The sequence below is a fragment of the Mustela lutreola genome, chromosome 7 (genome assembly GCF_030435805.1).
Source record: "Mustela lutreola isolate mMusLut2 chromosome 7, mMusLut2.pri, whole genome shotgun sequence".
NCBI classification, from domain to species: domain Eukaryota; kingdom Metazoa; phylum Chordata; class Mammalia; order Carnivora; family Mustelidae; genus Mustela; species Mustela lutreola.
The window spans coordinates 19,265,635-19,292,145 of NC_081296.1; the positions used below are offsets into that span (position 1 = coordinate 19,265,635).

The following is a 26,511-nucleotide window of genomic DNA, read 5'->3' on the forward strand; positions in this document are numbered from 1 at the left end:
GTGCCCCATATGTTCCTCTATATTTAAAAAAAAAAAAGTTATTTGTGTACATAAAACTGAAAATTGACCACATGCTGGGCCACAAAAAAGTATCAACAAATTTCAGAGAATTTAATCACATAGAGGTAAGCTCTCTGGTGACAGAGTATTTCAGCCAGCAACCATTTTTTATGTATAAAAAATTTTTTAGACATAATCTGTATAATAACCTTAATTTTTCAGTCCAGGTTTAAAGACTTGCCATGAACCACTTCCATATAGTTTCAATTAACCTTTAAACTGGAACATTTTTACTGATACTGTAATTTTCAAATGTAAAATGTTTTTATAGATGAGCCTCTGTTCTCCTTGTTCTTATTTTAATTTTTGTTGAGTCTCCTGCTTTCCAAAATACAGGATGTTTCAGGCCCATGTAATAAGGCAAGCAGAAGCATCTTTGAGGTTTTTAAGCATGAGACAAACTTAGAATAGGGAAAGACATGTTAAATAGGAAATCAGAGGAAGCATAACCGTAAAAGAAGGATTGATTTGGTTGTGTAAAATTAAGAATCTTTATTGATCAAAATCACCATGAAGAGAACAAAAAGGCAAGACAGTGAAAAAATGTAGATTGTATACATACAGTACACAGAGGTCTTTTTTATCAAGAATACATACAAGTCGTGAAAAAAATCTGATTTTTGAAAATGTGCACAAGAACATTTTACAAAAGAAGTTACCAGGTGTCCAGTAAACCTGTGACAAGATACTCAGTCTCAGTAACCAAGGCAATGCAAAATTAAAATCACAGAAAGCATCATACACCAGCCAGAATGGCCAAAGCAGAATAGGCTGATAATACCAGGTGTTGATAACTCTCATTGTGAGAGTTCCAAACTCTCATTCCCTGAGGATGACAGTGCAAATTGATGCAGCTGTTTTGACATTGTCTCCTAAAGTAGTAGATATATGGGTTCTACAACCCACCATTTTTATTCATCCTTATATACTGTAGAGAAATGCATATGTGTACCATGAGCATCAGGAAATAAAGGAATGTGCATGGCATTGCCTGTTACAGGCAACATCTAGAAATAATCCAAATTTCTGTCAACAGTAGAACAAATAAATAAGTGATAGTATGCCTATGTGAAGGAGTTCTATACTGGAATGAAAAGGAAGAAACTATAGCAGTAATTAGCATGGTGGCTGAATTTCATCAGACTATGATGTATGAAAGACAATGGATGCAAATACAAAATGATTCTATTCTATCTAAATAAAGCTGGAAAAATAGCCTAGCAATATTATGTGCTAAGATTGCGTGTAGATAGATGATAAAACTGTAAAGAAAAACAAGTCACTGTAATAGTCATAATACTGGTTATTTTGGGTAGGTGGGACAAGAGGAATGTTCGGGGGGCCCAATTATAGAGCCTTTTCAGGGTTTTGGCAGTATTCTTTTTCCTGATGTAATGGATACGTGGAGATTTTAAATTTATGCTAAAGCCTTGATTGTTAAGTTTTTATTTTATGTACCATTTTGTATTATGTGGTACGTTAATATGAGTTTTAAAATAGATACATTTGATTTTTAAAATGAATTCTAAACCAAAGTGTGGAGGTACTTTTAAAATGCTAAGAGAGGGGCGCCTGGGTGGCTCAGTGGGTTAAAGCCTCTGCCTTCAGCTCAAGTCATGATCCCAGGGTCCTGGGAGCCCTGCATCTGGCTTTCTGCTCAGTGGGAGACCTGCCTCCCCCTTTCTCTCTGCCTGCCTCTCTGCCTACTTGTGATCTCTGTTTGTCAAATAAATAAAATATTAAAAATCAATCAATCAATCAAATGATAAGAGAATGTAGTGTATATTGTATAGGTGTTATACTGTCCTGAAATCTAGAGAGAAAACATTACACATTCATACTCTCTGAAAGACTTAACAGTCTTTGGGCAAAGACTCCGTTCATTGGGCACTATTGTCTGCATGTGGCAGCGGGATGTACAGTCCCATCTTGAGATCAGGAAGCAAGACTGTGTCAAGGGGACAGACCAGCAAAAGCCTAGGATGGCAGAGCAGAAAGCTGGAAAGCTCTGGCTCCCCCACAGTGAGCTGCAAAAGCCACTGAGCTTGCAACCACTTTTCTCCAGTTGTCTTAAGGGAGATAAAAAGATTTTCTCATTCTGTAGAGAAGTAAAATAAAATACAAGCAAGAGGAAGGGGAATATTTAATAAGTAGGTGGGTTTTTTAATGTACCTAAATGTACAATTCAAAAAAGAAACCCAACTAGTATTTGAAAAATGGAAAGGATGTATCAGGAGATTTAAATAAAAATGACAAAAGAAAACCACAAACTCACTAATTGCCAACTGTTACCACTTTGTGTTGTGATCTGGAGAACCAGTGCAGGTGTGAGGAAACTGATGATGGCATTGTAAGTTAGTAATGAGCTTTCTGAAAAGATTTTGTGAAGATGTCCCAGTAGTCATAAAAATGTTCATGCCTCTGAGCCCACAAATCCCATTCCTGGGAATCTCTCCTAAAGAAATGAACTAGAACTTGCAAAGATTCACTGCAACTTTATTTATAGTATGAATAATAGGAAGAAACCAATGTATTCAACAGTATGAAAGTTATGTAAATGAAAATTTTCATCTGAACTTCTTTTTAGTTGTAATTTAAAACTATGCAAAAAAATATGCATGTGGAAAATAAAAAGGAGGGGAAATCCAAACTGATTATCATAGTTATGTTGGGATGGTGGATATAGGAATTTTCTCTCTCTCTCCTTTTCTAGTTTCTAAACTTTCTATATTGATATGGTTGGTACCTCCACAGTCATAACATTTTATTATAGTAAATTAAAGCATTCATTTGTTTTTCCTTGAAACATAATTTGTTTTCAGTCTTTTATTGTTCAAGTAAAACCTGCCAGTTTTGTACATGCTGTAAATTGTATACATTTTCCAGAGTGGCATTCTGACTTGGCATACGAGGTACATTTCTCTACTGAAAGTTGACCTACTCTGACCTAGGTGAAGTCCAAGTTCTTTTGGAGGCTTTTTCTTCACAAACCCCACTGGGTGCTGACAGAAGAGATTGGGAACATCCTGAAGATGTCTCCCCTATGATGTACGGCTGAGAAAAGGGAAGAGCAGCCCCTGTAATAGGGACAAAATGTGCTGCCTGGACCCTTCTCCCCTTTCTGTCCTATGGACCAGAAGTGTTCATCTGTGAGGGGATGAACGACAGAAAGTGTCACCCTCCAGGCCCTTTGGCGACCTCCCATTGTATCTTGACAAATGGAAAAGGAAAAACATTTGAAGCCAGGGCGGAGGCGCAGGAACAATGTGAATGCCAAGAGCATGGCAGATGCCCAAGAGGCCCCAGCCCGGGGCGCAGCACCAAGAGGGGAAGGCTGCAGACTGAGAATGGATCACACACTGGAGAAAAACCGACTTCCGGCAAACCAGCCTCACTTCCTGCTGCAGGGATTCGGGGCCCATGGTGGCGGCACCGAGGGTGATGACTGCACCCATGAGCTCCAACTCAGCCCAATTCCTAACTAAATGAACTCCAACCAAGCGCTAAAGACCTATTGGTCTGTAGGTCAGTGAAGTTAACCCAAACTGCAAAACAAAGAGCAGAACAAATCTTCCAAGAGCTATGGACTTCTATCAGGTGGTTTAACATATTTGTCATTGGAATTCCAGAAAGAGGGGAGAGAGAACAGAGCAGAAGAAATATTTGAAGAAACGATAACACCAAGTAGGACAAATACACACTCATTTCAGATTGCTAAAAGCAAAGGACAACAAGGAGAAAATCTTAAAGGCAGCCAGAGGAAAGAGAAGGAAAAAGAAAATATATACCATACTTCTCTTCAGAACCTATGCAAGCTATAAAACCGTGGAGTAACCTGCGGTGCTGGAATTCAAAACAAGAAACCCTCAACCTGGAATTCTGTATCCAGCAAAGTTGTCTTTCAGAAATGAAAGAGAAATAAAAACTTTCTCAAACAAAAAAATCTGGGGAATTTATTGCTGGGAGATCTGTTCTGCAAAAAATGCTGAAGGAAGTCCTTCTGCAAAGGGACTGTGATGCCAGCGAAAACTTGGATCTACACAGAGAAATATAGAACAATGGAAATGAAATAAATGAAGATAAAATAAAACACAATTTATTTTCCCCTACATTTTATAAACCTTTTATTTTAGATTACAAAGATAGTACAGAAAGTTCTCCTAATGCTTCGTACCAGTTTCTCCGATTATTAACATCTTGCATTAGTATAGTACAATAGTACTGTAGTACTGCATAGTACTAAAAGGTCAGTATTGATACATTATTATTCACAGAACTTTTGTACTTTATTCAGATTTCTTTAGTTTTTAAACCACATAGCTTGTGTTCTGGGACCCCATCCAAGACACCACATTACACTTAGTAGGCTGTTTCCCACTTAGTAGGCTGTTTCCTCAGACTCCTCTTGGCTGTGATAGTTTCTAAGTCTTTCCTTGCTTTAATGACCTTGACAGTTTTGAGAAGTACTCGTAAGGTATCTTGTAGAATGTCCTTCCATTGGGACTTTTTTCCCCACGTTTTACTCATGATTAGACTGGGGTTATGGGTTTCAGGGAGGAAGGCCACAACTCAAGTGTGCCATTTTGATCACCTCATACAAAGGGTACATAGTATCATTATGAGTAATTACTGTTGTTGTCAACCTTGGTCACCTTGCTGATGCAGTGTTGCATGGGTTTCTGTGCTGCAAAGTTACACTTCTTCCTTTGCGTACTGTCCTCTTTGGAAAGAAGTCCTATGCAAGGTCCATACTTAAGGAGTGGGGAATTGGGCTCTACCTCCTTGAGGGCAGAATATCTACATAAATTATTTGGAGTTCTTCTGAACAGGTGATTTATCTGTTTGCTTTTATTATTTAATGATTTACATTAATACAGATTTATGGATATTTATACTACTAAATTCTGCTAACATATAGTTCTACCAATACTGTTTCATTCTGTTGCTCATATTCCAGCTTTAGCTGTCGAGGACTTTTCACTTGGTTCCAGTTCCTCTGAAAATACACCCTCATCCTTGTGGGGTTATTTTTGGCAGGGAGGGGATAATAAAGGTTACTTTAAAATTTTTCAGTTACGACGAAATGTTCCAGGCTCATCTTGTATATTCCCTGCCCCAGTCCCAGAATCAGTCATTTCTCTAAGGAACCTGGTTCCTTATTATTGGAGACTGGTATTAGAAACCGGAATCCAGGCATCTCTCTCTTTTTCATTGTTCTAAAAGATCACTACTTTCTAAAGCAAAAATAGCGGGAATGAATTTGGTGCTTATAATACATGTAGAAATAAAGTGTAGGACAACAAAAGACAGGAAGCAAAGTTGTAAACACACTGTTCGAAGCCCTTACTCTACACCTAATATGATATCTACTTGACGGTAAACTCTAGTTAACTAAAGATGTATGTTATAAAACCTAGTGCAACTACAGAAAACAATTTATGAAAGAGGTATAAAAAGTCAATAGAGGAGATAAAATGGAATTATTAAAAAATGCTCGAATAGCCCAAGATATGGGAGAAAACAGGAAAATACAACAGAGACAATGAGGCAAATAAATACAGCTAACAACATTGTAGATTGTAATCCAACCATACAAGTAATCACACTGAATGTGGTCATAAACATCAGTTAAAAGACAAAATGTCAGATTGTTTAAGAAAAGGAAGGTCATGGCGATTCATAGACCTGTACCCCTGGGGATAAAAATACATCATATGTTTATTTATTTATTTATTTATTTATTTTTAAAGATTTTATTTATTTATTTGACAGACAGAGATCACAAGTAGGCCAAGAGGCAGGCAGAGAGAGAGGAGGAAGCAGGCTCCCTGCTGAGCAGAGAAGCCAATGCGGGGCTCGATCCCAGGTCGCTGAGATCATGACCTGAGCCGAAGACAGAGGCTTTAACCCACTGAGCCACCCAGGCACCCCCATTATATGTTTATTTTAAAAATTAATTAATTAAAAAAAAGGAAGGTCATACTATACACAGTCTATAGAAACCCTACTTTAAATATAAAGGCATAGGTTAGCAGATAGAGAAAACATACTATGCAAATGTTAACCACAAGACGGCTAGTGTAGCAATATTAATTTCAGACAATATGGGCTTCACAAGAAGGAATATTATCAAGAATAAAGAAGGACTTCACACAGCCCATTTTCCAAGAAATAAGTATCTTTAATGTATACACACGTAACAGCCTGCCTTCAAAATTTGTAAGCCAAAAACTGATGGAACTAAAAGGTGAAATAGAAAAACCCACAACTGTAGCTGGAAACTTAAACATTCTTCTCTCTGTAATCGGCAGAACAAGCAGGCAGAAAAATCTGTACGGATCTGGACGACCTGAGCAATACTCAGCCAGCCTCACCAGTACTCTAACAGACTTTTATGGGACACTTCACAACAGCAGAGCATAACATTTTTCTTAAGGGCCCTTGGAACATTCACCAAACTAGACCATTACCTGTGCCATAAAGTAAATCTCAACAAATATCAAGGAATTAAAATCATCTAGATTATATTCTCTGATCATAATGAAATCATAACAGAAAGGAAAAATCCTTATATATTGAGAAATTAACACACTTAAATAATCTCTGGGTCAAAGAGGAAATCTTAGGAGAAATTATAAAATATGTATGTGTGTATGTGTGTGTGTATGTATGTATATGAGAGAGGGAAACTTACAGCATTTGATGTTTATATTAGAAAAGAGAAGGTACTAAATCAGTAAACTTTTGTTAAAACTCATAAACTCAAGAAAGAAGAGCAAAAACTTAACCCAAAGCAATCAAAAGAAAAAATTCAGAAATAAATGAAATTTAAAACGAAAGCAATAGAGAAAAGCAATCAAGCAAAGCCTAGTTTTTTGATTGCTAAACTTCTGGCCAAGCTGACCAAATTAAAAGAGAAGGCACAAGTTATCAATATCAAGAATGAAAGAGGTACTGGCAGAAAGGTGGGTGCCAGTGGACAAAACAGAGAGCCCAGAAAATAGACCTACACAAATATATTCTGTTGTATTTTGACAAAGGCAGTAAAGCAGTTCAGCCGAGAAAGGATAGCTGGTCCAACTGACTCTCCTGGAACAGTTCACCATCCATATGCAAAAATAAAACCTCAAAATACAAATCATACCTTATGCAAAAATTAACTAAAAACGCATCATAGACTCAAGCATAAAATACAAAACTCTGAAACTTTTAGAAGAAAATTTTGGAAGAAACAATACACCAAAAACATGATCCATAAAGAAAATTCTGATATATTGATGCTATCAAAATAGTTTCACTATCAAAAAGTTTTACTCTGTAAAAGGTCCTACCCAGAGAATAAAAAGACAGCCTACAGATGAGGAGAAACTGTTTGCAAATCACATACTCGTAAAGGACCTGCTTCTATGATGATACAACTGTACATCTATTAGGATGGCTAAGATTTAAAAAATAAAATCAGTGGTACTGTGATAGCATTGTATGGGGACAGATGGAAAAGGTACACTTGTGAGCACAGCATACTGTATGGAGTTGGGGAACTGCTATGTTGTACACCTGAAAAAATGTAACATCATGTGTCAGCTTTACTCAGGTGCCTGGTTGGCTCAGTCGGTTAAGTGTCCAGCTCTTGATTTCAGCTCAGGTTTTGATATCAGAGTTCAAGACCCGCTGATATCAGAGTTCAAGGCGAGTTCAAGGCCCGATGAGGGCTACTTAAAAACAAAACAAAAACCCAGCATTCTAAAATGCCAAGTTCTGACAAGGATGCAGAGCAACAAGAACTCTCGTATATTCATGCTTAGAGCAAAGTCACACACCACTTGGGAAAAGAGATCAACAACGTCTTACAAAGTTAAATATATACTTGTCATACAACCCAACAGTCCTCTCCTAGAGAATTTACGCAAGTGAACGGAGAACTGTGCTTATAGAAATCTGTATTTTTCACAGTTGCCAAAAACTGAGAACAACCTAGATGTCCTTCCAACGGAAGAATGGATGGATATACACACTGTGGTACATCCAAAGAGTACTGCTCAGCAAAAAAAGGGACGAGCCACTTGTTCACAGCAGTATAGATGATCTTAAATGAGTTTTGCTAAGTGAAAGAAGCTGGATCCAAAAGACTACATAGCATTTGATTCTATTTATATTTCATTCTGCAAAATGCAAAACAGATCAGTAGTTGCCAGGGATGGAGAGAGGAGTTGACTGCAAAGGGTATGTGAGGTGAATTTTTGAGGCGATGGAACTCTTCAGTGATCCTGTGCTGGTGGGTGTACATATGAGTCTATGCCTCTGTTAAAACTCAAAAAACTGTACAAAGAGTGGTTTTACTATATGCAGTTAAAAATCAACCAGGATTCCAGGGGAACTGCAGATGGAATACAGACTGTGACACATGAATATGGCTGTAGTACAAGTCTGTGACAGGATGATCTGGAAGGGGATGGGGAAGGAGCTCTCAGTAACTTTGGAAATGGTTTTAACTCTAGATAGAGAAAACAAAAAAATGAGGAAGTCGTTGTGCTCAAGATGGTACATTTGTTAGACAACACTCAAACAGTGAATACATTTTAGATAAAGCCAGGCTTTTCATTGTTCGGGGGGGAAAAACTTACAAATAAGCAAGGTGGTTGGGGTTGGGGAAGGAAGGCTACAGTGAACACTGTGTTTCTGGGCTATTGTTGGAAGTTTCAGTATGAACTTACTTTCTTAACATAGATAGAGAAATATCAATGTATATACACGTGAATAGTGTACCTCATATATTTCCTAGCTCTACCGACAGACCCTTCAGGTAATGGCACCTGATAACTGAACACACCTAGTACTCAGATCTTCGTTTCTAAACATTCTCCAATAAGAGGAATCAGGATTCCTTGGAGAAATGATTGATTATAGAGTGGGGGCAATGAAAATACAGGATGAGTCGGAGGTGCCAGAGGATAAGGAAGTGCAGGTGAAATGCTTACAGGAACCAGCCTCTCTGAAGAGCTCCAGTGGCCCAAACTAGAACAATTTAAGCAACAAAATAAGTAACAATAGTATTGGATTAGTACCCAAGGAATACAAAATACCAAGTCTGTTATTGATAAAAATGATGAAAGAAAGAGCTCTTCCTTAGAGAAGAGTTCTAATTATTACATGTAGAAAGAATGAGAGAAATAGCAAATCATCACTGTCATTACCACAGTACAGAGATCATGGCCAGACAGGGTCAATGCATGCTAAAATGAGTGAGCGAAAGTTTAAGGAAAAACAGGGTGTTTGCATAGCCTCAAAATGTCTCTCCCCAAATAACTGACAAAGGGAACAATAGTAATTTTGTAGTAGGGAGTCCTCGAAGACGTGACTTTCACCAGCAATCGAGTTTAACATCACCAATAATGGAATGACATACCTTCTGGTATGTGCTAAGAGGGTCACATCACCTCTTTGGTACTCTTCCAAAAATCCATGCTCTCTATCCAAGAAAATTTAAGACCCAAATTACGGGACGTTCCATGAGATATCCACCCAGTACTCTGCAGTTTTTAAGGTCATGCAAAATGAGGAAAGATGGAGGGAGCGGTCATAGACCAGAGGAGACAAAGGGTATGTGACCGGTAAGGGCATGTGGGATGCAGCATCCAGTCCTGAAGTAGAAAAAGGACATCGGTGAAAGATGGGTGAAATCCAGGTGAAGTCCTGTAGCCTCAGTTATTGCTGGTTCCTCTGTCAGTTTGACAGTTGTCTCGTGCTTCTTTGAGAGGCAGACCCGGGTGGGGTGGTGCTGGGGTGTGTGCTGTGATGGTGCGCTCTCTTCACAGCCGCTCTCTACGGGTAAAATTATTGCAGGATACCGAGTTAAAGATACACACAGGTGTAACAGGTAACCCCGAAAAGAAAAACATGTGGGCATTCAGGGTAGTCATTTGGCTCACCTTTTAGGAACAGGATGTCAAACACCTGCCCCTATCTTTCAGAGAGGCTACAGAAAGTTTCATTTAAGGCTCAGTCAACTGCAGAAGGTAAGGGCAGACCTGCATGGAGGCCTTCAGCTGCTGGTCAGAACTATCTCTGTCTGGGCTTTCTTTCAGAGATCATGAAGCAGCTCTTAGAAGACTCAGAATTTGCCATATAAACTATTTTACACCCTTGGCCTGGCAGGTGCAAGTGGAAACCACACAGCACTTACCTGCGGTATTTGCATGCGGGTCCTGTGGTTGGAGGCCTGTGAAGATCTGTGTAACTCCGCCGCTGAAGGGCCTCTCACCCATATTTGAGACAGCAGCTGTAGGCTGGGCGCTTGTTTTTCAGAGTTGGCAACCAGCCTGCCTGTGTTACCGTTTGTTTGCAGGTTGGCTGGCTTTTGGATCCGGGTCTCCTCCATCACTGATGCTTACAAAGACTTCCATAGATTGACAGAGAAACTTGACTCCTTCAAGTAAAATAAGAAAGCACTAGCTAGCAGATTATTTCTAACCTGTTAGTATTTTCTGAATGCTTAGAAGAGCAAATATGTGTCCTTCATCTCTTTTCTGGACGTGATTTATCAGTTCAGTTCTCTTCCAGTCTCATTAGCTTCATACATGTTACTGTTTTTCCGCAGCGAAATTATACACACGAAAGCTGTATTTGCATCCAAATCCGTGTTATCCAAGACTGTTATGAACTACTGTTGGAGTTCTTCTTGTTTTGTAACACTATGCTAGCTGCGGTGGGAAATTAGAAAACAAAATAATTCCTGCTGACCGAAAAGCATACATCTAGGAGATAAATAATGGACGTGTGTGACCAGGTGGGCTAGGGATGCGAGGACGAAGTACTCTCAGGGTTTCAAGTATAAACCGGTGTCATGATGAGGAACTCTGTTTAAACACAGTGGCGGTAGCCCGGCGGTATGTGGGTGAGGCCAACACAGGAGTGGACGAAGCCAGGGAGCAGGGGCAGCTTTAAAGCCTGGCCTGCAAGAATCCGAAGAATCTTTCTTCTGAAAGCAGCTACTAGTGGAGATACGATAAATAATTTATATTTGTATTCACTGCTTATATTTAATCATCTCTTTAGAGTTCCAAGCAACTGCTAGTGTCCGAATAACGTGTTTTTCTAAAGAAATATTTTATTTTTGAGTATCAACAGTCTTAGTAACTCTCGTATTCCTCTCATGTGCTGAGTGCAGTCGGAGGAAGAAGAATTGGAGTTGGTGACTCCAATTGGTGAGTGTGCGTTTCTGCTTGAAGGGAGTTGCAAAAGATCTGGAAAGTACGAATTCTCTTAAGTGTTTATCTAACCAGTGTTCCCTTTGTTACACAGTTTTTCTTGCTGTTATTAAACACTATCCAAGCACTTTTAATAACGGAACCAATCTAGTACTACTGAGTCCATCCCGTTTTTCTGCTTATAGTTGTATATCTTGACCCATTTTGTTTGTTGGAGGGAACATTGGAACAGAGCCTTTAAAAACAATAGCTGTCAATGATCACAAGACACTTGCTAAAGATTTTTTTTTAAGGAAAGATATAAAATACCTTATATAATTCCCCAAATTATTAACATATTTTTAGAAAATGACTTCACCCTCAAAGTTCCTCAGATTGTAACACATGGTCTTGTGTTATTTCTCTTTCTTTCAAAAAGATTACATCATTTTTGGTGAGGTCACTTTTTTCAGAGTTGGAATTATTTCATACTGCATGAGATGATCTGAACCATAAGGGGGGTTCCCTGTTTGCTAAAAGGAATGTCTGTAATTTAATATACACAAATTTACCTTTTTCTATCAGGACATACTCTGTTGTTAAAAGTTTTTCTGAAATAAATGATTTCTTTTTTCTAAAATAAATGATTTCTATTGGCTTCTCTTCTAGAAAATAAATTTGACTAAAAATAACTTTTATCTCTTCTTTGGGAACTAAAACCCAAAATTCATAGAAATCATATTAAATTCTGTCAGTTGCTAATTAGTGACCTTAAGGGAGAAAAACTTGAAAATGTTTAGTTTGTAGCATGGACAAGGGTTCAGATTGCATGAGAGCATGGGGGGAAGGCATCTGTTGGTTTTATTTATATTTTATTATTACATATATACGCATGCTGGTGTGTTTTGCACAGTTTGTGTCTTTTTAGATAAGGTTGTCTGTGTTCTGTCCTTAAACTAAGAGATCATTCTTTAACTTCGTGATCACTCACAGTTTGAGATGTGGTTTTGTATTCAGTAAACTAAAATATACTAGTGTGCCATCAACTGTGGTGTTGGATTATATCATGTGCAGATTTAGACTTTCTTCTGGGGAAATACTTTATTTAGTGATATGGTAATAATTAGAAAATGGAAGTTTATAATTAAAGATAAAATGATTTGTCTTCGACTGTTTACCCTTAAGAAGTTAGTTGTCACAAGTGTTTCCTTTCAATTCTGTAGCAGTATGTTGCCCTCTAGTGGTCCCACAAGTCTCTTACTCAGAAAAATCAATGCCTTGGAGATTCGGAGCTTTGATGCATCCTGCCGATATATTGGCATTCACTGTTACACACACACACACACATACACACCACCTCTTCTTGAGGTCATGCCCGGAGATTGCCATGGAGTTGAAGCCCTGGCATGGATAGAGTTAGGCCAAACTGGGTCATGCTGTATTCTTTCGCCTACTGTCTGACTCTGAGTTTCCAGATTAAGTCCAAAGTATATCTCTACCTCAAAAACTCATTAAAATTATTAACTTGATGCTGAGATGAACATGTGTTCCCACTTACCATACACTGACTTCCACCCACTTAAAGTTCACTCCCCAGTTACAGAATCTCAAAGATAAATTTCTAAATCTTTGAAAACCACAAGGTGAAGAAAGACTCTCATGGTGAGAGCCAGGCTGCTGAGATGCCTTGAGAAGCCTTGCTGTTCTAAACAACCTCGCTTTGTGGTAGCTCCAGGGGTCTTACCTGTGGATCTGAAGTGACATAGAAATGTGGGCCAGAGGGTTTCTCAGGAGAGTCATTTAAGGATACTGTCTTACATCTGGGTGGTACTCCAGTCACCAGAGCACTTCCCACCTCTTGGCTCATTAGAGCTTCCCAGTAGTGCCCAAGGCCGGCAGCACAAAGATCACTGTCTTCCCTACTGTGCAAACAGAGAGGTTCAGAAAAGTGAAATGATTCCCCCCTCCCCAAGCTTAGGAAGTCGGGAATTGGGGAGAAAAACGTAGGTGATGTCTCTATATTAAAAGCCCTGGGCTAGTTGTGCTTTGGCTTTCTTGGGTGCTGAACCCATGGATCATGGAGTCTGTTCTCTTTATCTGATCCTGCTTTTGGAGCATTCCCGGAAGCCCCTGTCATGAGAAAGTGCTGTCACCCCCGAAACGTAGAGTGGCCATGTCAGGCTGACTTGATTATTCAGTAGTTGGGTTTTTTCACTCCCGGTACAGATAGGATACGGTGTAGATGGAGTCGGTCAGCGAGCATTTAGTGTTGCCCCATTCGCCGTCTCATGAGAAGTGCGCTAGTTACAAGCTCTCCACGCAAAGCCTCTCCTTTCAGAAGTGTCCGGAGGGACACAGGGATGTGTATTGGAACCTGCTGCCAAGAAATAGGTCACTGGGGGGGGGGGGGGGGGGTAACAGTAGGGGAGGCTGAGCTTGTATGGGCATGGGGCACCGGGGGGTGTGGGGGGCACGGGGCTGGGGGGTGTGGGTGTAGCAACTGTAGGAGCGCAGGGCAGGAAAACTGGAAGCAAACTGTACTATAGGAAGCCAGGACCTCACAGCACGCTAACATGGGAATGCTGCCGGTGCAAGTGGTTTCGATCCCTAAACTTACTTACACTCTCAGGATACAAAAGACTTTTGGCTCTCCTCAGCTCAAAAACCTAGATGTTTGATTTGGGGCAGCCTGGCGGTATTTTAGTGCCAGCAAGTCCTCATTTATGGTAACACATCAAAGCATTCTCACCCAGAGTGCAGGTTTCTGTTTTAAGGATATATCCTTGCCACCGATAAACACTATGAAAGACAAGGGAAAATGAATAATTAATGTAAAACTATGTCCCTTGAAATTAAATATTTAGTTCACATTAGTATTTCTAAGGTTTGTTTTCACATCATCACTGCTTTAAGACATAATGACGTTCACATCGTAAAACTGTGAAAAATGTCACTTTTAAATTGAATGTTATTTTTAAAATACTAAGGCTGAATATAAATACTCAAATAATGACCCTTTTTTCTACTCTCTCCCAGAATACCCAAAGGATAAGCAGTTCTCACACCACTCAGCCTCTAGCTACCCCAGTCGTGTCTGTGACCACCCTGAGCTTGCCTCTGCAGGGACTCGTGTACTCAGCCATGCCGACCGCCTACAACACTGGTAAGCCTGCTCTCTTGCCTTCTGTGGCTCGTACTTCTTTGTTTGGTGATCACCATGTGCTTTTGTGATTTTCTTTTTTTTACAAGTATATTGATTGAAATCAATCATCTCCAGTTCTTTAGAGTCACATTTGGGCATATTAAAAGACAAAGGTTAGCTTTGAAAAACGTACAAAAAAATACATTGTGGAATGATTTCCCAGTGTCCGCTTTTACTTACCCTGACGAAGAAACAGAGAACTGTTCCCAGAATCTGTGACCAGACAGGACGAGAGCGCCGCTTGGCATTTTCTCTGGTGCGTCTCGCTGCAGTCCTCCAGGCTGGCAGGTGTTGACCTGCTGGGGGAGCACGGCCTCCGCCTGGACTCGGGACTCCGGAAGGGGACACGTGCGTGGCTGCGCCGGGCAGCTGGTGTATTCCTCCGTGTACCTACCTTTTTTAGTTTCTGTCCCTTGTGCCTCAGGAGCAAAACCAGGACATTTCTTGTTTCTCCTCAGAGCCAGTCAGTCATTCCTCCCTTCTGAGAGGAGCTTCTCACTCATTTATGTTTACTTAGACGTTTCATCTTAAAACACCTATTGCGGGGGTATGTAAGGCAAAGTCAGCACTGCTGAGTGACCGGAGAGGTGCCGTGGGCCACGCAGGCTGTCCACAGAGGCCCGGCACGTGGCAGGTTTCTTCCAGATCAGCTGTTCTGGGGAGAGGCAGAAGGTTGGCGGGTGTGGTTTCGCCTTCTTACCCACTGAGCCAAACACCTGATGCTTCAAAGGAAGAAGGAAAGAAGGAAATAGTTAAGCGATACCTTGTCAGCTTTCAGACTGCGGTGCAGGGTATTCATCCTTTCAGGATTCTTATAAGCAGACTGTAATAAAAACCATCTAATTTTAGACTTCAGAGTAAATGCTTTAGCACGGTGCTTTCACACTGCTGTCTAACACTCCCTGCGGCCATTGATACATTTGCTTGTCACTTTAATGCTGTGTAGTTCATTTAAAACAGAATTTGAAAAGGTTTTGTTGAGAAAAGAAAGCCTCTTAGGAGAATGTCCACTACCTTTTCTAACAATCAATATGAAAAAAATGCCCAAACCTATTAAGTGCAAATTTAGAGTGAAGCGAGAGATAACACGTTCATAGAAATTCTGTGTCCTGGCGGTGATCGCCAGCTGTAGGCGCACCCATATGCCAGGGGCAGAGCTTTTGTCCCAGGTTCGTGCCAGCTCGGGATACAGGCCGGAGCTGAGGTCAAAGCAGCTGAGGTTAGTAGTTTGTGCTCTGAGACCTGAGAACGTGAGGAAAGAGGGGGGAAAGCACGACCTGAAAGGTTCAGAGGCGCTCCAGCGGGGAAGGTGGCACTTGAACTGGTTCGGAGCGAGAGCAGTTTCTTGAGCTTTCATGACAGGTTTTCCAGAATACGTCCCTGTGCCACTGTGCGTGCTTAAGAAATGCTGTTGGATTAACAAGAAGTTGTTTTTTAAAAATCCAGAAGGAATTACCAAAACATAAAAACAGAGTCTGATTCTCTCAAAACCATCAATCACTTGGCCTCAGTCTCATTCCTTCTTTTAACTGTGACTCAGTCTCTGTGCTCATTTTCAGAGCATGTGTGCAGCTTAATCTTAAAAAACATTATTTTTACTCTGTCTTGTTGCCCTTTTTAAACACCTCCACCTTCATCTTTCTGTAGTTTGGCAGCTGCCTCTCTGTGTAGTCAGACTCGTGCCAAATGATCAGGAAAGGGATGAAGATGGGAGCAACATTTCCAAAAGTGCAAGTTTTTATGTGGAAGAGCCCCGGTGCGTCGTCCCGTCATAAGGTCCCTCCGCAGCCCTGCTCGTGTGTCCATTCAGCACACGCCTGCTGAACACTCGCTGGGTGGCAGCTGTGGGGTTGGGCACGCGGGAGTGTACGGTTCACAGCGGAACTTGGGACAGACCGCTGTGAGAATCAGGTACCACAGTCGTGTTAGGAGCTATGGAGAAGCCTCGCTAGAGGGGCACCCGTGACTCAGCGGGGCGGGGCAGGGAGATTGTTCCAGGGAGAAGGGAGCACGGCGGGATCGGGATGGCGCAGGGTGTGAAGGGTGGAAACTGTAGAGGTACGTCACAATTTCTAGGCCATGTTGAAGATTTTGGATGTTGAGAGCACAGGGAAGCCAGAAAGTCATAGGCAGAGAGGTATCGTGAGCCCATTTGTTACTTTAAGATCACTTTGGCTGGTGTTCCTGGGGCAAGGCTGCGTGCTAGGAGACCGTCCGGAGGCTCGCATGGTGGCCCAGGTAGTGGATCCTGATGCCTTAGAGGAGAGTGGTGGCAGGAAAGCTGGTGAAACAGGCAGGTTTGAGAGACAACACAGAGAACTGACGGGCCTTGGTGGTTGGCGCTGGAAGTTGGAGAGAAGTATCAAGAACACCCACAGGTTTCTGGCACGACCGAGGTGAATATCGGTGCCGTTTATTAAGATAAGGAGCAGGTTTGGAGGAGACGAGTCCAGTCGGGTGTCAGATTTGAGGGGTTTGGAGAGACATCCAAATGAACATACCAAGGAGGTAGCTGGGTGGACCTAGAGGTCGAGAGCTGGGGGCTGCAGGGGGCACCGGTGTGCATGCGGGACCCCTGCGCACCTCGGCGGGGAGTGGCTGAGGCGGTCAGAGAGCGTGGCGGGAGCAGAGTGTGGAGGCCGGCAGGATCCCAAGCAGCAGCTACATTCTTTCCTCTGAGTCCCTTTTTTTATGAATGTTAGTGCACTAGGAAGATGGGCTTCCTTAAATACCTCCCTTGAGACGGGAAAAAACAGTTAAAAGTAGAAGGGTTTTTGCCACCTCTCTTTGAAAGTAAATGGAAAAAACAAGTGTTAATGAAGAACTGAAATAGCTCGATGTATGAACGATACCTAATGTCCTGGGTCTTGGCCAGAGTGATTATGACTGAGCCTTTCTGAGGAAATGAGCCACATTCTCTGTTACACTCTTGTCACACGTAAGTTTTTTCATGAACTTGAAGCTGTGTTGTGCGCAGTCAGCGATCTCTGACAGCCCCCGGCCGCGAGCGACCACTGCTCACCCGCTCTGTGCCGGCGTCCTTCACTTGGCCGCCGAGCTGGCCCCACACGAGGAGGGCTGCTGTGTCCTTCCTGCTCCCCTCTTCTCGGGAAGAGAAGAGCTGCTGCTCTAGGCTCCGTCCGGTCTGTCACTGCTTTTCCCAGGGGGTAGCGATGCGCACGTGTCAGGCGACCGCTGCGTGCACATGTCCCTTAGCAATGGCCCTGCCATTATTTCTATTTACAAGTCTGGAGAAAGGATCTCAACCTTTTGTGAGACAGGAGACTGTAAACAGGTAGCACAGAGTTGAGGCTGACTTTATCGAGATAATCCCAGACAAGCAAATGCAGCTAGGACCTGCCGAAAGAAAAACTGTTGTCGGTTTAGACGTGTGTGTTTTACGTTAGGAAGTACCTGGCTTCTCGCAGCTGGGGTAACCCGCTTGTGCTTGGGCCTTCTCTCTCTCACACGAGTGATACTTCTCTCCTTGTTGTAGATTACTCACTGACTAGCGCGGACCTGTCGGCCCTGCAGGGCTTCAACTTCCCGGGCATGCTGTCTCTGGGACAGGTGTCGGCCTGGCAGCAGCACCATTTAGGACAAGCTGCCCTCAGCTCTCTGGTGTGAGTAACTGGAAATTGTCTCCGAATCTCTCCTCCCGGCCCTTGCACTTTATTTTTCTATCAGTTACAGTCTTTGGTGCTGTTGACTGTCACGTGACGGTCCTAGGACGACTTCTTCTTTATGTGGTACAAGTGTTTGGAGAAAATATTTCCTTTACGTGCTTCTGGATAATAGCTTGGGTCCTGCTCAAACTAGGCGTTCCCTGAAGAGATTCGGGAGGCAAGGCTTCTCTTCTCTGGAGATGGTGACCTAGGGGTACTGAGGCACAGGCGGCCCCCACATTGTCCCTGCTACTAGGGCTTTTGGATACCCCTGGGCCCCACCGTAAGCTTTTCTCACGCCTGTCCCTTCACCCTGCCCAGAACGAATGTTCTCTGCGTTGAACTCTTCTCGGTGAGGGACGGTGTGGGCAGTGGGCTGGGATCATCCACATGAAACCCAGTAGCTAGCTGGCTCCACACACAAGATGCCCACCCCCTACTGTTCCTCCCGTCCTGTCCGTGGAGAAAGCCAAGGTGGTTTTCCTTGCATTTCTTCACCTGTTGGCCCTTGGGGGTCTGTTCATCCTAAATGAACACACCATGAGCTGAAAGGGTCGCTCAGCTCAGGGGAGAAGCCTGTACGCACGCTCCGCTACTCTGAGTCGGCCTGTCTGAGGCGGTGCCCTCCCCTGAAAGACAGGGTCAGGTGACGGCCTTGCAGGTACTGTGCGAGCAGTGAGCGGTGCCTCTCCCAGGGCTGGAGCAGAGGGGAAGCCAAAGGCTTCCTCTCCCGTTCTGGTCCACGCACAGCAGCGGACTCACAGTTTCGGCTCCTTCATCTACAGAAGGACCAAGGGCTTGGGCAAGAGAACTAGCCACCCCGATTTTGTTTTCCTCCCATGGAGAGGTCATTAAAACCAGTCTGGGCATTTGGACAGGCTCTGTTGGGTGAAGGCTGCAGTATCACTCCAGTCACACAGATGTACTCACCAACCCTCTAACATCTTGTCTTTCCTTCAGTGCTGGAGGGCAGTTATCTCAGGGTTCGAATTTATCCATTAATACCAACCAAAACACCAACATTAAGTCAGAACCAATTTCACCTCCCCGGGATCGAATGAACCCATCAGGCTTCCAGCAGCAGCAGCCACCGCCGCAGCGGCCGCCGCCACGGCTGGGCCGCCCCAGCCCCCCCAGCCCTGGCAGGAAATGGGGTGCTCCCCTGTGGACAGTCTGAGCAGCTCGAGCAGCTCCTATGATGGGAGTGACCGGGAGGATCCACGGGGCGACTTCCATTTTCCAATCGTGCTTGGCCGACCCCCCACCACGGAGGACAGAGAAAGCCCTTCCGTCAAGCGAATGAGGATGGATGCATGGGTGACCTAAGGCTCCTGGGCTGGTATTCGTACTTCGTGATCCCGCAGCGAACTGCCCTACATATCTACATCAGTAAATAAGGACATGAGTTAACTATATTTATATGTACATACATACATATATATCCCTTTATATATATATATATGTATGTGGGTGTGAGTGTGTGTGTGTATGTGGGTGTGTGTTACATACAGAATCGGGCACTTACCTGCCTTGTAGATCTACAGATGTACGTCCCGTGGCAAACAAAGCACCCTGTAGGCAGATTCTAGTCTGGCACTTCCTTGGACTACTTGTTTCATAAGATAACCAGTTTTTGCAGAGAAACGTGTACCCATATATAATTCTCCCACACTAGCTTGCAGAAACCTAGAGGGCCCCTACTTGTTTTATTTAACTGTGCAATGACTGTAGTTACTTAAGAAAAATGCTTTGTAGAACAGAGCAGTAGAAAAGCAGGAACCAAGAAAGCAATACTGTACATAAAATGTCATTTATATTAATTACCCAGCCTGGCATGGGTCTCTGTTGCAGAGGGGTGCATGGGAAGGGCTGTTGATATTTTAAAACAAAACAAAAAAGCCCCACACATAACTGTTTTGCACGTGCAAAAAATGTATTAAGTCAAACAAGTGATCTTTAGCTAATAAAAAAGAGAGAGAGTAGAAAACACGCATGAGATATTCAGAAAATACTAGCCTAGAAATATAGAGCATTAACAAAATAAATTAATATATTAAGCTATAATTGGACTATGTCAGAAGTTTCTTTTTACATTCATATCTTTAAAAAACTGATTTTAGCTCATGTATATTTTATATGAAAGAAAACACCCTTATGAATTGATGACTATATATAAAATTATATTCACTACTTTTGAACACATTCTGCTATGAATTATTTATATAAGCCAAAGCTGTATGTTGTAACTTTTTTTTTTAAGAGAATAGCTTTATCTTGTTTTAACTTTTTAGATTTAAGAGGGGAAAAAAAAAACAAAAATATCTTGCAAGCAGAACCTTGGGGAAAAAAGCCATGAACACTTATTATTCTATATGTAAATTAAAAGTTGAGCCAAACTCTTTTGTGTATATAGCATCTTAAATATATTATCACCTTTGATGTAAGTACCTATGTATTGTATGTATTGTATGTGTACCATACAATACATATACAAATATATATTTGTATATATATATATACAAAAGTATATTTTTGTGGATTGCCACCAATTTGGGGGGAAAAAGTGAGATCCTTATTAAGTAGAGTATTCACTGTTTAATATTTACTATTTTGTTAAATATACTGTACTTTGGATTTTAATTATTAGCGCAGTCTTTTCAGAAGATTATATAAAGGGGTTTCTCCTCTCACTCGTGGTGAATGTGTGATGTTATGTTGTAATCTTTGGGCTGTATGGGTTGAATACCATAATATATTTTATATGTGTACATAAATAGCAAAGTGTCAAAAAAAAACTTGTGTTAAGTTCATCTTGCATAAATATAAAATGTGTTGTAACAGATTTAAGGCATTATTTAAAACTTGCCTTTTGTGAGGAAAAAAATATAGTAGAAAAAGCTGACTTAATTTAATATTAGAGAACATGGCAAAATAGTAGACCAGCACAAAGGTTTTATAAGTGGTAAATGATTAGGGAAAAATACTTGTGGGGAAAGGGATCTTTCTTCCTGGCCCCTCTAAAATAGAATGATGCAGCTGGTTACAAAATACTACCATTCTGAGCTCTCTGTGCATCGAAATGGCACTTCGGTGTGGGGAGAAATTCTCTCACGGGCACACCGCTGGCTGGCACGGCGCGCCGTCCTCCTGAAACCCGGGCCGGTCCGGCCTCTGAGCGCGGCCTCCCTCCTACCGAGACAGCGGGGCTGCGAGGGCAGGTTCGTCCGTTTCCTGGGCTTGTGCCACAAACAAAATTCAAAGTCCTGTATATCTTTCATCGTAGATTTTTAAATACTCCCTTTCCTCAAAATAAGTGTTTAAAACTGCTGCTATTTTGTATTTTAAACTTAATGTTGAGCAGCTACCTACAATTTTTTACTTAGGTTTTGCTTTTCCCCCTAAATTGCCTTGCTTCTGACATTTTCCTCATATGCTATTTGTGACAAATCATCAGCCAGACTTCCTGACTGACACATAGGTATTAGGTACAGGGGAAACCTGTGGTGTTCACAGCTACAAAATGGAATTCGGTTTTAGTAACAGTTCAGGTAGTAAATTTTGAGAGGCCAAAAAAAGGGAGGGTGACGTGCTGTCTCCTCTCAGCAGGATGGCCCTTGGGCTCTTGTTCAGAAAGGATTAGTTTCTCTTTCAAACGTACTTACTTTACTGAACTGCATACCGGCATGTTTCTTCGTAAGGTTACACCTGATTGAGACAAGACAGTCTCCCGACACTGAATTTCCAAGATAATCCTTACCACTTTGTAAACCATTTATAGCTTTGAAAGTGTTAAGTGATTCTTCCGTTACTCTTCATGCACGTTCATGAACTTCTGCTGTACATTGGAATAGGAGTTACCACATTCGCATTTACTGTCTATTTTCTTGTGTGCCTTATGAGATGGCTTTTCTGACTGTATCTCAATAGTCTTTCTTTCTATGCAGGTTTATAATCAGTACAACTACTGTTTTCTAAAATACTATTACACGAGGCTCGGAGTTTGTATTTCAATTACACTGACCAAGTAACAATGTATTCCGTTTTCAGAAAGTGAATATTTGACTGTTAACCCTTTTCCTGTCTGCCCAGTGTGACCTGGAGCGTGTGGACTTGACAGACACCCTCACCCAGACTCCATATACAAACACCACATACACATGCACATCTCCTGGTGGAAACCAACTCAGAGTGGGGAAGACACGAATGGTGTTTCTTTAGAACTGACTTTTCTTACCGTTTTAGACTCGTGTGTTTTGTATGACACCATCACCAGAAAATTTTATCCTTCAGATGAAGTATTTTATTACTAAAAGACAAAAAAAAAAAAAAAAAAAAAAAAAGGCTTAGAGGATGCCGCACTGGCTCAAGTACGGTTTCCAACAGCTGTCCTTCCCTCAGTGCACAAACCGTCCTGCTTTGAGTGAGAGTCACCATTGTATGTCTGCAGATGGTCCATCTTTTGAGCCCTAATTATGTCCACTGTGTTAAAGACTAAATCGGGTTTGTTCGAAAAGAACAATATATGTTTTACCATTTCCTTTAACTGTAAGGACAACTAATAAAGCATTAACCTATTTTCTGTATTAACCATCATGCGCACAAGAAATACATAGTAAATAAGGAACCGGAAAACTCCTGGCATTGGATCATAAGAAGCTAGATGATTAGAATGTGAAAAAGACTTTACAAATGTAAAACTTTTATTTCTCTGTAGAAACTTTCTTCACTTTGCTGTGCAAGAAGACACTGCTTTGCTATATTTAAAATGGCTTTTTTAAAAAGAGATTTATGTATTTGGTAAATGTTTGTAGTCAACAGTTCACACAAGAAGCTGTACACGGATTGATCATGTAAAACCGTTTGGCGGCACAAGCTGGACTTTGTTGCCATCCTTGAGATGAACCTTTTAAGAAAAATAAGTTAATCTCAATTTCTCCCTGAATGTGTTGTTCTTTCTTCATTATACAATACATATTATAGTGAACTTTTTATCAAATGGTTAAGAAAATGCTAGAGGTTGTTGTAAACTATTTGTATCCTGCACTCACTAGAGTAAAGACGGACTGGCTTTTCCTGTGTACTCCAGACTCTGTCATGTTTGCCGCCAGTCGTCCCCTGGCCCCGCCCCCAGATGCGTCTCCTGTCCCTTCCCCTCACAGGCCTCTTCCTGCCCGAGATCCCCTTTACCTACTTTGAGGCTTGGTCAAGGAAGCTGCGGAGGCAGCTCACCAGCCTCGCCCACAGCTGCTCCTGAGGCTTCCCTTCCTGGGCTGCCCGGGTCCCTGCAGGAGGCAGGGGGCGATCCAGGGCCCAGCTCGGCCAGGCTCTGCAGCCGGCATGGATGGGGCCGGCCTCGCAGGCGCTGCCGCACTGCCCGCAGGATATACCGGCGGGGTGAGAGGGCGAGTTACTGCTAAACAGGCTCTGAGGATAGCGACTCGGTCTACCCAAAATGCACACCCAATACTGAGCGAGCGGCAGCAGAGACAGATTTACTGAACGAGTTCATTTCAAAAATGACAGGTGTGAAAACTTAAACTTGGCAGTGGCAAGCGCTATCTTCCTTGGATTTGCCTTTTAAGCCAGCTCGTAACGGAGCACATTCTTGCTGTCAATTAGATTAAAAGCTAAATTTTTGTGCTGGTTTTACTCGCTGGCTCCAGTGAGGCTCCTATTAGCAGGTTTTGAAAGCTGCTTGAGTCCCGTGGCTAAAAATAGTCTGATCACAGCTGCAGCTGCTTAAAATCAATTCATCGTGATTTCCAGGCTCGCTCCCACGGGCGCCCTCCGCTAGCCTGGAGCCTGCTTTTAAGCTGATGCTGCCTGGCACCTGCCTCAAAGAGTTTTCGTTTGGAACTCTCCGCCAGCCCGGTGACCCCGGCCTGCTCTCATGTGCCCCGCCAGTCGCTCGGCAGGGGTCAAAGCACCACCTAGGAATGGGACCGAGGAAACCGGTTGTGTTTTCCTGTCCTCCACAGAAAGGGGGTTCCGGAGAGGTGCCTGGAACATTAAGGAGAGGGGCTCCTCAGGGGCCCGTGGACTCGCGCCATCACACCGCAGACAACGCTGAGCCCAGAGTGGGAGAGATGAGCCCTGGGCCCCAGCTGTCACAGGGTGTGAGGTGAGGACATGCTCTTCTCAGCCAGCCCCCAGCCAATGACTGCACACAGCTGGGCTACGCCCCTTCCCTCCTGCAAGGAATCATCTGCACTCCCAACTCCCATCTGCTTCTGCTTCCAGACGACCCAGACTGACACGAGCTCACCCAGCTTTAGAGAATGCTTAGACTTCAGTCACTTCCTGACATCATCTGCCTGCTCACTCTCTACCAAAGCAGCTGAAGGCAGCTGGGGAAGAAAATCAAAATCACAGTTGTACTAATTGGTTTCACTGTAAACTACCCCCCCACCCGCCCCACTCCCCCTTTTAAGCTTTTTTTAAACTTTACTTTGAACTTACTTCTAACTTACAGAAAAGCTGCAGAAATCATCATTTCCATATATCCTGCACCCACCTTCCCGACAGTTAACATTGACATAACTGTCGTCCCACTATCAGAACCAGGAAGCTGACGCTCTTCCAGGACTACTAAGCCCGCCTTCCGGTGCAGGTCAGCATCAGCACGGCCACCTGTAACTAGCTCCTCCAGTGTGCATGCCCCCAGCACAGCCACCGGGGAGCCCTGCCTTCCGTTACTGGCCAGCACCACCATGCCCACTTGCAGCTAGAATGAGTCCCTCTGGCCAAGGGCCTGCATGCCCTCCACCTCCTTTTCTGCAGCCTGACACCTGTCCCCGACCTCCACTGCAATATGCACACCCAGGGGTAGAAGGTCAGGTTCTAGGGCAGCACACAGACACTCGGGTCCTCTGCCAATGCCAGGGAGCCCCCAGTTGGCCCTCGCCCTTGCTACCTGCCCTGACCCCATCACGACAACTTTATCAGCAAGTGACCTCTGCCACTACCAAGGGGCCTATAGCTGGCCCCTCACAGTCGAATGTGAACACCACTGGCCCTAGCCACTAATGCTGCCTGCTCTGGTCCCTAGCTACTAACTGGTTCTAGAGGCTGAGAAGCCCAATAGCCCTTACAGGTGCTGCAGACACCTGCAGTGATCACCAAGAACACTGTTACCAACAGTGTGGACCCCAGTGGCTTGAGCCAAAGAGCCATCATGCCCCAACTGAACCTACTGCTACTGAACACTCCTGCACCTGTTGCCCCACACCACTAGACCTGGTAACGAGGCGATCCGCGCTCCCCCATATGCAAGTGAAAGTCTTCTCTAACCAAAAGCAATCCATAAAGTCTGGAAGACGTGAGGGAAACATGTCTCTACCAAAGGGGAGTCCAGTAACGGGACCCAAAGAAACAGAGATGCAGGTATTGCCCATCACAGGATTCAAAATAATTGTAGTACAAATGCTCAGAGCTACAAGAGAACACATAAGTGATTCAGCAGTATGAGGGAAACCATACAAGAACAAAAGGAGCAGCTAGACAAAGAGAAAAGAACCGAATTTGGGGGCTGAAGAATACAATGAACTGAAGAATTCAATAGTTTCAACAGCGTAGTTGAACAGAAGAGAGAGGCAGTGAGCAAGAAGGCAGATCAGTTGAATTTAAACAATTAGAAAAAATAATGAAAAGGCACAATCAAAAGAAACAATGTACATATTACTAAAGTCCCAGAAGAGAGGGAGAAAGGAATGAAAAGCTTATTTAAAGAAATAATGACTGGGAATTTCTCAGACATGGGAAGAGAACTAGATATCCAAGTTCATGAAGTTTGGTCACCATAAACCTTCAACCCAAAATGTTCTCCAAGATATATAATAATGAAATGGTCTAAAAATCAAAGACAGAATTTTAAAAGCTAGAAGAGAAAAAAAATTCTCACACAAGGAAACCCCCATAAGGCTCTTAGAGGATTTCTCATCCGATAACTTACAGGCAAAGAGAGAGTGGGATGATAAATTCAAAGTGCTGAGAGAAAAACTGCCAACCAAAATACTTTACCCAGCAAAGCTGTCCATCAGAAATGAAAGTGAAATAATAAAATCTTTCCCTAAAAAACAAAACCTGCTAAACTCTTGCCAGTAAACTACATTATAAGAAATGCTAAATAACAATAAACATACAATAATAATAATACACATATAAAAATAAATAATAAAATCTTCCCCTAATAAAAGCTGCTAAACTTTTGCCACTAAACTACACAAGAAATGCTGAAAGTGGGGGGTGCCTAGATGGCTTAGTCGATTAAGTGTTTGATTTGATCTCAGCTTGGGCCTTGATCTCAGTGTTGTGAGTTCAAGCCCTATGTTGAGCTCCTTTCCAAGTTAAAATAAATAGTATTTATTTTATATTGGATCATAAAATAGTAATGAGCCCA

General features: G+C 42.6%; 1 protein-coding gene and 1 long non-coding RNA gene across 2 annotated transcripts in view; one reads left to right on the top strand and one right to left on the bottom strand.

Moving 5' to 3' along the window:
* LOC131835660 (myocyte-specific enhancer factor 2A-like) overlaps positions 1–20,165 on the top strand; it is a 143,520-nt gene extending 123,355 nt beyond the window's left edge. Inside the window, 3 exon segments of the mRNA XM_059180093.1 lie at positions 17,945–18,071; positions 19,074–19,227; positions 19,230–20,165. Coding sequence (XP_059036076.1) covers positions 17,945–18,071; positions 19,074–19,227; positions 19,230–19,439 — 491 coding nt within the window. The 3' untranslated portion in view covers positions 19,440–20,165.
* Positions 10,384–15,529, bottom strand: LOC131835662 (uncharacterized). Its single transcript, XR_009355305.1, has 4 exons — positions 14,629–15,529; positions 13,868–14,045; positions 12,991–13,165; positions 10,384–10,486 (listed from the first exon to the last, which is right to left on the bottom strand). It is a non-coding gene; the product is annotated as an uncharacterized LOC131835662 (long non-coding RNA).
* Positions 20,166–26,511: the final 6,346 nt, after the last annotated feature.